Source organism: Gopherus flavomarginatus, chromosome 14, assembly GCF_025201925.1.
Source record: "Gopherus flavomarginatus isolate rGopFla2 chromosome 14, rGopFla2.mat.asm, whole genome shotgun sequence".
Lineage (NCBI taxonomy): Eukaryota > Metazoa > Chordata > Testudines > Testudinidae > Gopherus > Gopherus flavomarginatus.
In genome coordinates this window covers 923669-936574 of record NC_066630.1, presented here as the reverse complement: position 1 = coordinate 936574, position 12906 = coordinate 923669, and the positions used below count along the sequence as shown (strand labels likewise).

The 12906-nt window shown below is 44.9% G+C and overlaps 2 protein-coding genes across 3 annotated transcripts in view; one reads left to right on the top strand and one right to left on the bottom strand.

Annotated features, from left to right (window-relative positions):
* Positions 1-11199, bottom strand: part of LOC127033967 (uncharacterized) — an 85243-nt gene extending 74044 nt beyond the window's left edge. The window contains exon 1 of the mRNA XM_050922302.1: positions 10958-11199. Within this exon, the coding sequence (XP_050778259.1) occupies positions 10958-11152 (195 nt within the window). The 5' untranslated portion in view covers positions 11153-11199. The remainder of the gene's footprint in view (positions 1-10957) is intronic.
* PMFBP1 (polyamine modulated factor 1 binding protein 1) overlaps positions 1-12906 on the top strand; it is a 368361-nt gene that overhangs the window by 187909 nt on the left and 167546 nt on the right. The window lies entirely within an intron of this gene.

Here is a 12906-nt window from a genome sequence, read left to right as displayed (position 1 = left end):
TGTATTCCTGTATTTAGATGATTAGTTGCTGAAGGACCAATCCAAAGAAGAATTAGGCAATCATTCAGAACACTTATTCTCTATTTGGAACCCTGGGTCTCATCATAAACAAACAAAAAACACTTCTCATTCCCTTCGTAGGGGAGCCCTTCGACTCTGTCAAAGGGAAGGGCCTTTCTGCTGCAGGAGAGGGGTTTGAAAATAGCAGATTCCATATCTTCACTGATGACACCCAGTTCATATGGCAGGGCTTTTTCTGAAGCCACTGGGACTAATGGCATCGATGACATCTGTAACACCTATGCTAGACTCAGCATGAGGCCTCTTCAGCATTGAGTCCTGAAGAATTTCTATCCCAGTATGGCCAGCATGCTGAAGAGGATTACAGTACCGCCCGAAACTCTTCATTCTCTAACACAGTAGTTACATCTGCAGAATGTGCCCAAGGAAGTATTCAGCTCATCTCAGGCAAACTTAATAGTAACCATGGATAAATCCAAGGTAGGCCCATCTTTGCACTCAGGTAGTAAAGAGTCTTTGGAGCCTCAAAGAATCCCAGTTACACATAAATGTATTGGAGCTGTGGGCAATCCATTTGGCCCACAAAATGTTTCTCCTGCAGTTACGCAATACAGTTATCCAGGTTGCTACGAACAACATGGCTGCAGTTTATTATGTGAACAAACAAGGAAGGACTTATTTGACCCACCTATTCAACAAAGCAATAGAGCTATGGGATTGGTGCATACAGTACAATATTTACCTGATTGTCTTACATATTCTTGAAGAATACAACAAGTTAGTAGATTGCCTCAGCAAAGAATTGTCACAAATGCACAGATGGCCCCCAAAGAATTCATTAATTTGGGATATAACATTGGTGATTCTTGACAGCAGACCTGTTTGCCACCACACTCAATGCAAAATGCCCTCTTTTCTGCTTAGAAGCAGGAGTGGACAGTCAATCTTTGACAGACACATTTCTCCCCTACTTGGGGAATGACTCTCATGTATGCATTTCCACCATTCCCTTTAATTCCCACAGGCCTAAACAAAGTAAAGCACGATTCTGCCAGGATGACTGTAATCACTCTAGTGTGGCTGAGACACAATGGTATGCTGACCTACTCCATTTATCCCATGGCAATTACAGGACTCTGCCATTATTGATGGACCTATTTTCACAGCCACAGGGAAAAGTGCTCCATCCAGACCTCAAATTGTTACCTCTAACAGCTTGGGTGAAAGGGCTTGGATGGGAATAGAGCGCTCATGCTCCACTGAGGTTCAGTGAATTTTATTAATGCTAGGAAATGCTCTGCTAGAAAGTGTTATTACTTCAAATGGAAAAGATTCATGATATGGGCAGAAAATGGAAATGTAGATCCAGTTTCAGCCCCCATTCAGATGGTCTTAGAAGAGGGGTCGGCAACCTACGGCATGCGTGCCACCTTTGGCACGTGAGCCGATTTTGCCTGCCACATGGCTGCCAACCGGGTCCCAGCCGCCGGCCCCACTCAGCCCGCTGCCGGCTAAGTGAACGGAACCCCAGGCCGGCAGGAGGCTGAGCGGGGCCGGCGACCGGGACCCCAGACTGGTGGCAGGCGTGCCCCCCGGCTTCCCCTCACCACACTCAGGTTCTGCGCATGGCTGGTCCCTGGGGAGGCTGGCTGCTGGGGTCTATAAAGGCTTGTTGGGATTTGCCCCTCAGTGAACTGATGTGCAAGGGGGGGTGGGCAAGGTGGAAGTTTCGCCTAGGGTGCAAAATATCCTTGCACCAGCCCTGCCCCAGGGGGTGCGTGCACCCCAGGTTACGAACCACTGCACTAAACTGATAAGATCTGCATTTTAATTTAATTTTAAATGAAGCTTCTTAAACATTTTAAAAAACTTGTTTACTTCACATACAACAATAGTTTATAGATGTATAGAGAGAGACCTTCTAAAAATGTTAAAATGTATTACTGGCACGTGAAACCTTAAATTAGAGTGAATAAATGAAGACTTGGCACACCACTTCTGTAAGGTTGCCGACCTCTGTCTTAGAATATCTGTTACACTTAGAAACGGGGTCTATCGCTATCACCTGTTAGAGTACACTTAGTGGCTATTTCATCATACATACACGTATTAGAGACAAACCCATTTTCTCACATGACCTAGTGGAGAGATTTTTGAAGGGTCTGCTGAACCTTTATCCATTCACCAGAGACCTTGTCCTCTTGGAATTTGAATTTAGCACCGACTCAAATGAGGCTTTTGAACTATTATGAAATTGCTATTATAAAAGCTGGTTTTAAGGAAAGGTGAAATAGGGAGCAATCATTTCCGGTATATGAATTAGTGATCTGTATGCACTAATGGCAGATTCCCCCCTATTCTATTTTCCGCTAGGATAAGGTGGTCCTTAGGCCACATCCTAAATTAATTCCAAAAATTGTTTATGATTTCCATGTAAATCAGTATATAAATTTACCTCTGTTTGTTTTTTCCAAACCTCATATAAGTAAGGGAGATGCTAGATTACATTCTTTAAATGCAAAAAGAATACAGTCATGTTATCTAGGTAGAACTCAGGACTTAGGATAAGATCTAAAGTTGTTTATCTCTTATACCAGCTATTCAAAGGGTAGGACCATTTCAGCGCAATCATTATCTAGATGGGTCAGACTTTGTATAGAGCAGTGCTATAGGGCAACTTTGCTTTCCCCTCCAGGTCCCGTTAGAGCTCAGAGTATCAGGGAATGGCTTCATCTCCAACAGTTTTCAAGCACATTCCCATTATGGACGTTTGCAAGGCATCTTTGTCTCGCTTCCGTATTGAGGTACTACTCACCAAATGTCTCAAGGAAGGGAGGATGCAGAGGCCACTTGAAGAAATGAAGGTTACTTGCTTGTAACTGGAGTTCTTTGAGACACACTCTGCACATTCACACTCCCCGCTTGCCTTCCATGCTTATGCAGAATCCTAATTGTAGCATTTCTCAGTATTTCCTATTAGCATTTTGAAGGAACTGAGGTGGCAACTGTGCCAATGCTCCTTCTGTGGCCATGCCCCTGACTGGCACAAGCACTGGGCACAGGAGGGAAGGGGTGAGATGCCTCTAAAAGGCACTGCTTTAGAAGGTTCCACTGTCCTAGCTACACCAGGCTAGTGCATCCTAAGGATGGGAATATGCAGAGGGCATTCAAAGAAGAACTCCAGGTACAAGTAACCTCCATTTTCCAGTCTTGTTGATGACCCTTATGGGGCCAATATGTTTTCATGTGATGGAATTTCTGGGTTTTAATTTGGTTTTTTTTAAACTAGGATGTTTGTGCAACTTTACTTTGTCCCCGTTATGTATATGAATCACAATAGTCTTTAATTACACCATTATGTACTATTTTTTCCACAGGATACCTGCTCCAGTCAGTGCACAGGATAGACAGTGCTCTGGGAAAGAATCAGGGTAGTGCGGTTAATGGTGCTGATTTCTGTAGAATGCTGCCTTGTTTGTTGCAGAAGTTGGAAGGTGTGAAGTGAATGAGGGAAGGGACTGCAAGAGGGACTCATGGTTCAGGCAGCTGAATGTCAGCCTCTGCCACATAGTACCTGTATGATTTTGGGCAAGTCACTTAAATCACATTTTTCACAGTTGCCCATTAATTGTATGTTCCTCATTTTCTAGACTGCCCAACTTGAAACACCTGAAGTCTGATTTGCAGAAGTATTGAGCACTCACAATTGCAGCCGAAGTCAATGGGCACTGTGCTTTGAACATAAAAAGTGCTATAAAGTGAAATATTAGGCACTAGATGTCTCAAATTGAACACCTAAAATTAGTGGAAGCTTATGACAATTTTGGTCTTAATTTCTCTCTGCCTCTATTCCCCATCTGTAAAATGGGAATAATTATACGCCTTTTCCCTCCCGGGGTGCTGTGAATATAAATTGATTGACTGATGTTTGTGGAGCTCAGATATTATTGCAATAAGCACTCGTGATGGGATGTACTTAGCGTTACCACCTTTGAAATGCAAAAAAAACAGCACTCCCCCCTCCCGACAAGGTAAGCCCACCACAACCCCAACCACAAGGTAACTCTGCAACTCCCCCCTTTCAACAGCCACTTATAGTCTCTAGAGAGATAACACATATAGATAAGATTGATGATAAATGGAAGTTTGTATTATCAGCATGTTTTGCCAGCCAGTCTTCGTAGTCTGTTTTGTTTAGCCAGTTGCCATTGAATGTGCAGTTTCTGATGCGAGCTTTTTTTTTTTTTCGGGAGTGTAGCAGGATCACTCGCACCATCCCCCTGATCTTTGATTATTTAATATGCCTCACACAACTCTTCACTCTCGCATGCCTCAAACCCTCTCTCACACATGCACACACTTTGATGGGCTGGCAGCTGCTGTATTTTTAGCAGTTTTGATCTGTCGTCACTTAAACTGGGAAGTCGGAACACTACAGCATCTTTAGCTGGACACAGAAACTTTTACCATTCGCTATCCCTGTGTATTGTGATGATAATGCAAATCTTTAGACCCACATGAAAAAACTCAGAAGATTAAATTATTTTTCTGGCAGCTAGTAAATCCATAAAAAAAACTGACCAGGCCAGTCAAATACCAGCTGGGTTATAACCCTAGGCATACTGGGGCCTTTGAGGCCCCCTGCTGGAGGGCTCATGGGCCTACCATACCCTACCCCAGAAAAAGAGCAGTGATAGTAGGTCCTCCAGTCCTGCCTAGAAAGGCTGCAGAGAAGCAGCCAATCAGAGCGCAGCAGATTCAGTTAAAAGGAGCTGCAGGGCTTGAGCAGGTCAGTTGCTGGCTGGGACCAGAAGGGTGAGGAAGGAGTGGAAGGCTGTGAAATTCCGCAGGTAAAGAGACTGGAGAGAAATCCTGCTCAAGCAGGAACAGGACTGGGAAGCTCTCCAGGTGCAGAGACTTGAGAAATTAAAAAGGGGGCAGAGACTGTTACAAGCTTTCTAGACAAAGAGGCCTGGGAGAAGACCCTGAGAAATCAGGACAGGGATGGAGCAACTCTTCAGGGATGGAGCAACTCTTCAGGCAAGGAGGCCTGGGAGAGACCCTGCTCAAACAGGGAACAGACAGAGTTGCCAAGTAGGTGATAGGGCAGAGTGGGAAGCAGCCCAGGTAGGGTGACCAGATAGCACCTGTGAAAAACAGGGACAGGATGGGGGGTAATAGGTGACTATATAAGACAGCCCCGAATATTGGGACTGTCCCTATAGAATTGGGACATCTGATCACCCTAAGCCCATGCAATTCAGTAGCAGCAGCTATTAAAGCAGCCTATGGCTGCTATTTGCAGGGTCCCTAGGTTGGGACCCAGAGTAGTGCGTGGGCCCGAATCCCCCTCTACCTGCCACTGGGGAAGTGACCTACGCCCCACAAAGGTGATAAGACTCAGCACTAAAAGTGCAAGAAAAGGGCTAGAATTTAAACAGACCTGCAGTCAGAGAGAGCGCCAACCATTTGTTGGCCTGTGTTACCCCAGAAGGGGCAACAGCCAATTGGGGGAGGCCTTGAGAGGTGAGCATGCCCCATCACAGGACCACAGAAAATCACATGAGGAAATTAATAACTATGTATTCCATGCAAGATTTGGATGGTGTGTAATAAATAAGGCTGGAGCCATACATTGAATGATGAGAATAAAAAGAAATAATGAATAGTTACCCATTCCTTGAGCAGTACACTCAGAGACAGGGGTCCTGTGGAAAAACAGCACATGATCATGAAATTAAAGACTGTATCATAATGAATATGCACTGAGGGCCAAATTAAGGTCACATGGGCAACCTTAATGCTGGCATTTGCAAACTTTTTGTGTGCTTGACTTTGCAACCTTAGTGTTCTTTTAAAATAGCTCTGTTGTATGTAATATTTTTTAAATGAAGGAATTACATCTGTTCTCATGAATGTTTTCATTCTCACTCCAGCTAATGAAAATTGCACTAGTCAGGCATTCTTTGAAAGCCTTTCTCAATAGTTAATGTTAATAGAGACAATAGAGCATTCTCTCGGCTATTAATCTGAGGATAATAACAGGGCCATTTCTTAAATACACACAGAAGAAGAAGAAGTAGTAGTACTGGCTATGACACAAAATGAATTGTCTTCCTCCATGCCCTTGTAACCTAGGGCATGTAGTGCAGGCTGGCAGCCATTGCGTTACAGATTTAAAAGTGCTGGAACCTCTCAGTTCTGTAGCATGTGGCCTGATGGATTCGTGAGTAATGTACTTGAGGAGTGCATTACTAAGCTCCAGACTAATGGCTAGCTGTTGCCAATCGCTCTTGCTACAGATCATTCATTGTGCTATGCAGAAGCTCTCTGCCAGTCTGTGTTCTGGCACTCATGCTGCCCGTGCTGAACACCACTTGTCTTCCTGCTTGACCCCAGGAAAGTATTTCCCAAGTTTTCTCACAATTGATAGTAGAAAACAGGAGGCTACAGTGCAATGGAGCCTTTCTTCTCACATGCACTTCTGGAATCTATGGTAGAGGATGGGACATAAACTTGTCACCAGCTATTTCCAGGATATAGTCACGCTACTTGCTGGAAAATTTGTATCCATGAAATTTCCTCTTCCAAGGAGAATGAAGTTCCAGAAGAGAATGAAAAATCTGAGGGAAAGGGACATCATATGTAGTGTATCCGAGTATAGTTTCTGAGAGAGGAACTAGCCTCCCTCTCTCTCTGATGGCTTATCAACTAATTCTATGCTCCAGTGCAGCCTGGTAGAAATGCCTAAATACAGGCACCAGCATATGCCTCTTGAGTGAGAGAACTGCAGCACATGTATAGCCCAACCTGATGAAGAATACCTGCCTCAATTTCTGGGTTAAATTTTGTTGGCTCAAGCAGATGGTATGTGTTCAAACCTTGGATGTTCTGAATGAGTAACCCGTAGAAAATATCTTCCTGGGTATTGACCCCCATCTAGTTTCCTTTTCTTTTCTTTTTAAAACCTGTGATACCAGCGAGGCTCCCGCGTGACAGCATAGGAGATTTAGTCCTCTGTTCCTCCTCCAAGATGATGCAAGCTTCCTCACGCTGCCCCGTCGGGTAGTCTCAACCTGATGTGGAAGTGGGATATTCAGTGTGGCAGCATCGTGTATTTCCATGGCTCATTACGTCCTCGGTGCCTTAGGGCATGTCTACACAACCCGCAGCAGCCAACCTCAGCAGGCTTGGGTTAGCAGGATTTGTGCTAGGACTCTAAAAACAGCCTTGTAGGCAGCATTTTGAAACTGCATCTTGGGCTCTGATGCCTAGGGAGGGAGGAGGCTTCTGAGCAATTTCCAAGTGTGCTGTGTGAATGGCTGTTTTTAGAGCGCTAGCCCCATTAGCCCATGTCTGTCAGCCCAGGCTGAGAGGCTCCCTGCTGCAGGCGGTGTAGACATGCCCTGAGTGTATCAGCAAGCATGCCAGCCAGTGCTGCTGGTGGGGTTGAGAGTCCAGCTGGACTGAGACCCCTCTGTACTCATTTCACATAGGCCATTGAACGGCCTTCAGAGGGTAACAGCTTTCAGTCATTGCCAGTTTGAACTGGAGACTTGGAGGTAAAAAGCTGTAATATCTCATTTCCAGTCACCTGAGCCATCCAGTGCCTCTGTTGGCCTCTGTCACAGGCCTTGCTGAGCCAGAAACTTTAACTCCTGCTCTGCTGTCCTGTGTTCTCAAGCTGTGTAATCATACTGTTAGTTTTTATAAAGCTAAACTTTTGAACTTTAATTTCTTCCTGCCCAGCCTATGGAGGGGAGAAAAGCCTACCTTCTAAGGAATTCCACCCAGAAGAGGGTCACTGTTGTTTGTCTACTATTAAAACTGCATTAGGGAACCAAAATGGTGTAAACATAGGATTAGAGACCTCTCTGACTGATCACGAAATGTTTTATTCCACCCATAGAAATATTTTACATTTCATTGGGGTAATTCTAATTACCGTAAAGATTTTTGGGTTCCTAAGTATAATTCAATGGTAAGAGAAGGTTTTCTTTTTAGTGAGGGCTATTTTCTTTGTGTTCTTCTACAGCTATACTAAGTATAGCTTTTTATTGCCCTGAGCAGAAAGCAAACCCTGGTTCTTTTCAACCTTCACATTAATTGTGCAACCAAAAGTCTCGTAGCACTTTGCACGTAGAAACCAGGTGAGGGTTGTGGAGAGTTAGACCATTGAAATGAAAAGTCCCAGTATGTACTGTCAGTCGGATTATTTGCATGCTTTTTTGGAACATGCTTCCAGTAATAGAGTCATCACACTGTTATTTCTCCTGACCGCTCTTTCTGTCCTCTGTTTTCCTATACAAAATCTGACGGTGGCTTATATTTAACTGAGAATATTCTTTGCTTGCTTCCCTGTCTTCTCGCTTGAGCTAGCTTTCTTTAACAAGCACAACAGCATGCTGCTGTATCTTCAAAGAGGAAATTAATTCCTTCCGCAAAAGGGTCAAGTGCTAGAAAGTGCATAGCAATGCAGTTTGCATGGCAGGATACAGAAGATATGATGCTAATAAGATTCTGAGATGAGAACAGCAGACTGGCTCTAGGGATTCAGATGAAGGGTTCTGTAAATTTTAAAAGAAATGGTCTCCAAAAACTAATGATGTCTGCTTTCCAATTCATTAGTAATGTTGAGTGGGGAGATGGGAGTGAGAAGTGGGCCATGCTTTGAAATATCAAAATGTAACGAGGATGAAAACAGTGAGAGCTCATCTCATTGGGGTCATAAAGCTGGGAGAAGGAGGCAGGCTGTAGGGAAATGTAGTCAGTGTCGAGGGGGAAGGGAATTGTACCATAGTAGGCTGTATGTAGATTTACTGCAGTCATTGTACCAGTGTAGATACAAGGTTCTTATGCTGAAAAAAATGTTGCAATATTTATGACTTTTTTCAGTTTTTCTGTTTAAGATTACTTATTGTACAGAGTGTCTGAAGGATTCTAAAAACACAAGCGAATTGTCTTAGCATATTTACAGACGGCTCTTGGTAAACCTTGCCCTTCACCTTTTTGCATTGTGTGCACGAAACTGAGTAACAAGAACCTGAACCTTGTTTGTAGTTAATAGTGGGAGAAAAACCCTCAGGCAAAGCCTAATGAACCAAGAGCAATTCTGAGCTCTCCTCTGTAATATCTGCAGAGACTGTGCCTTTCCAAGAGCTGCCTGGACACATCGTGTGACCTTGCTGCTTTACATCATTAAAATTTCCCATTACTGGGATAGTGTTTGCATGGAGGTGCTGTTGTGCAGATATTATGCCGGAGTGTCTCTCCTGCATGCAGAGTTTGTAACTGACAGAAAAAATGTCTCTACTTGAACAGTTTCCAGAGCTGGGAGGTGTGCAGCAGCAGAGGTTAGCTGTGGCTTTTATTTTGACAAAGCTATTACATTTTGCAGAGTGAGTTTAAGGTTTTCCTCCTATCTTATTTTATTTGTGTGATATTTTCTGATCTGCCCTCTAGCCCTCAGTGATGACTGGTGAGGTTCTGGTGGAGCAGCCTTGCAATCATCACTAGTGCTTTCAAGCCAATGACAGACGGAGTGGCTCAGTAGTGCTCAGCCGCATAGAGCCCTTCCTGGCGCAGTGGCTCAGAAGGGCAGGCCCTGGTGTGCCAGATCTGAGACCTGCACAGTCACAGCTACTGTTCTGAGACTGACAGCCTTGGGAATTGAGGTGCAATCATGCTCTCAGGTGCAGTGAGGTGTGCCTGCCACATCCACTGTGCTGGCCTCACTAGTCCTAGACAGTATCAGAGGGGTAGCCATGTTAGTCTGGATCTGTAAAAGCAGCAAAGAATCCTGTGGCACCTTATAGACTAACAGATGTTTTGGAGCATGAGCTTTCGTGGGTGAATACCCACTTCATCAGATGCATGTAGTGGAAATTTCCAGGGGCAGGTATATATATGCAAGTAAGCTAGAGATAACGAGGTTAGTTCAATCAGGGAGAATGAGGCCCTGTTCTAGCAGTTGAGGTGTGAAAACCAAGGGAGGAGAAACTGGTTTTGTAGTTGGCAAGCCATTCACAGTCTTTGTTTAATCCTGAGCTGATGATGTCAAATTTGCAGATGAACTGAAGCTCAGCAGTTTCTCTTTGAAGTCTGGTCCTGAAGTTTTTTTGCTGCTATTGTGCCCAGGGAGGTTGAAGTGTTCTCCTACAGGTTTTTGTATATTGCCATTCCTAATATCTGATTTGTGTCCATTTATCCTTTTCCGTAGAGACTGTCCAGTTTGGCCAATGTACATAGCAGAGGGGCATTGCTGGCATATGATGGCGTATATTACATTGGTGGACGTGCAGGTGAATGAACCGGTGATGGTATGGCTGATCTGGTTAGGTCCTGTGATGGTGTCGCTGGTGTAGATATGTGGGCAGAGTTGGCATCGAGGTTTGTTGCATGGATTGGTTCCTGAGCTAGAGTTACTATGGTGCAGTGTGCAGTTACTGGTGAGAATATGTTTCAGGTTGGCAGGTTGGCTGTGGGCGAGGACTGGCCTGCCACCCAAGGCCTGTGAAAGTGTGGGATCATTGTCCAGGATGGGTTGTAGATCCCTGATGATGCGTTGGAGGAGTTTTAGCTGGGGACTGTATGTGATGGCCAGTGGAGTCCTGTTGGTTTCTTTCTTGGATTTGTCTTACAGTAGGAGGCTTCTGGGTACACGTCTGGCTCTGTTGATCTGTTTCCTTATTTCCTCGTGTGGGTATTGTAGTTTTGAGAATGCTTGGTGGAGATTTTGTAGGTGTTGGTCTCTGTCTGAGGGGTTAGAGCAGATGCGGTTGTACCTCAGTGCTTGGCTGTAGACAATGGATCGTGTGATGTTCCCGAGATGGAAGCTGGAGGCATGAAGGGAGGCATAGCGGTCGGTAGGTTTCCGGTATAGGGTGGTGTTAGTGTGACCATCATTTATTTGCACTGTGGTGTCTAGGAAGTGGACCTCCCGTGTAGATTGGTCCAGGCTGAGGTTGATGGTGGGGTGGAAGCTGTTGAAATCATGGTGGAATTTTTCCAGTCTCCTTCCCATGGGTCCAGATGATGAAGATGTCATCAATGTAGCATAGGTAGAGAAGGGGTGTGAGTGGACGAGAGTTGAGGAAGCGTTGTTCCAGGTCGGCCATAAAAATATTGGCATATTGTGGGGCCATGCGGGTGCCCATAGCGGTGCCACTGATCTGGAGATATATATTGTCATCAAATTTGAAATAGTTGTGTGTGAGGATAAAGGCACAGAGCTCAGCAACCAGTTGTGCTGTGGCATCGTCAGGGATAGTGTTTCTGACAGCTTGTATTCCATCTGTGTGTGGGATGTTTGTGTAGAGAGCCTCTACATCCATGGTGGCTAGGATGGTGTTTTCTGGAAGGTCACCAATGCATTGTAGTTTCCTCAGGAAATCAGTGGTGTCACGGAGATAGCTGGGAGTGCTGGTGGCATAGGGTCTGAGTAGAGAGTCCTCATATCCAGACAGTCCTTCAGTGAGAGTGCCAATGCCCGAGATGAAGGGGCGTCCAGGATTTCCGGGTTTGTGGATCTTGGGCAGTAGATAGAATAACCCTGGTTGGGGCTCTAAGGGTATGTTGATTTGTTCTGGTGTTAGTGTAGAGAGTGTTCTGAGTAGATGGTGCAGTTTCTTAGTGTATTCCTCAGTGGGATCTGAGGGAAGTGGCCTGTAGAATCATCCCTGATGATGCCACAGCACAACTGGCTGCTGAGCTCTGTGCCTTTATCCTCACACACAACTATTTCAAATTCGATGACAATATATATCTCTAGATCAGTGGCACCGCTATGGGCACCCACATGGCCCCACAGATCAGTCACACCATCACCGGTTCATTCACCTGCACGTCCACTAATGTAATATACGCCATCATATGCCAGCAATGCCCCTCTGCTATGTACATCGGCCAAACTGGACAGTCTCTACGGAAAAGGATAAATGGACACAAATCAGATATTAGGAATGGCAATATACAAAAACTTGTAGGAGAGCACTTCAACCTCCCTGGCCACACTATTGCAGACCTTAAGGTGGCCATCCTGCAGCAAAAAAACTTCAGGACCAGACTTCAAAGAGAAACTGCTAAGCTTCAGTTCATCTGCAAATTTGACACCATCAGTTTAGGATTAAACAAAGACTGTGAATGGCTTGCCAACTACGAAACCAATTTCTCCTCCCTTGGTTTTCACACCTCAACTGCTAGAACAGGGCCTCATCTTCTCTGATTGAACTAACCTCGTTATCTCTAGCTTGCTTGCATATATATACCTGCCCCTGGAAATTTCCACTACGTGCATCTGACGAAGTGGGTATTCACCCACGAAAGCTCATGCTCCAAAACATCTGTTAGTCTATAAGGTGCCACAGGATTCCTTGCTGCTAGTCCTAGACACTCAGTTCAAGCTTTGGTTTTGACTTCGGCAGGACGTTTCTTTACCCCCAGTGAAACTGGGTTATCTGTTTGCTCTACTGTTTTTCACTGAAACTTCTGCTGCTCTTGAGGCTTATTCTTAAAGTATACAGATCCCATATCTCAATTGTGTGATTTTTGGTCATATCATCTCAGCACCAAGCCCTACTCCAGATAATGAATCTTTCTTCTTGGAAAAAGTCAGGTTTCAAATCCAGGTATAACAGGCTGGCAGTGTGTGCCTGCAACGCTCGCACCCTATTAGCTGTGTTTTCTTGGTGGAAAAGGTTTCAATGGGTCCTGGTGATTTACTGAGGTGGGTGAGGCACTGCTTTACCTGGATATCAGAGAATGGGAGCGGTCTTCTGAGAAGATAGGACCTGGGGTCTGTGGAGAAAGCTTGGGTGAATGTTTGTTACCATTACATCCAAAGCCCCGGAAGTGGGGGAGCTTAAACTGTGTTTGCAGAGCAAGTTG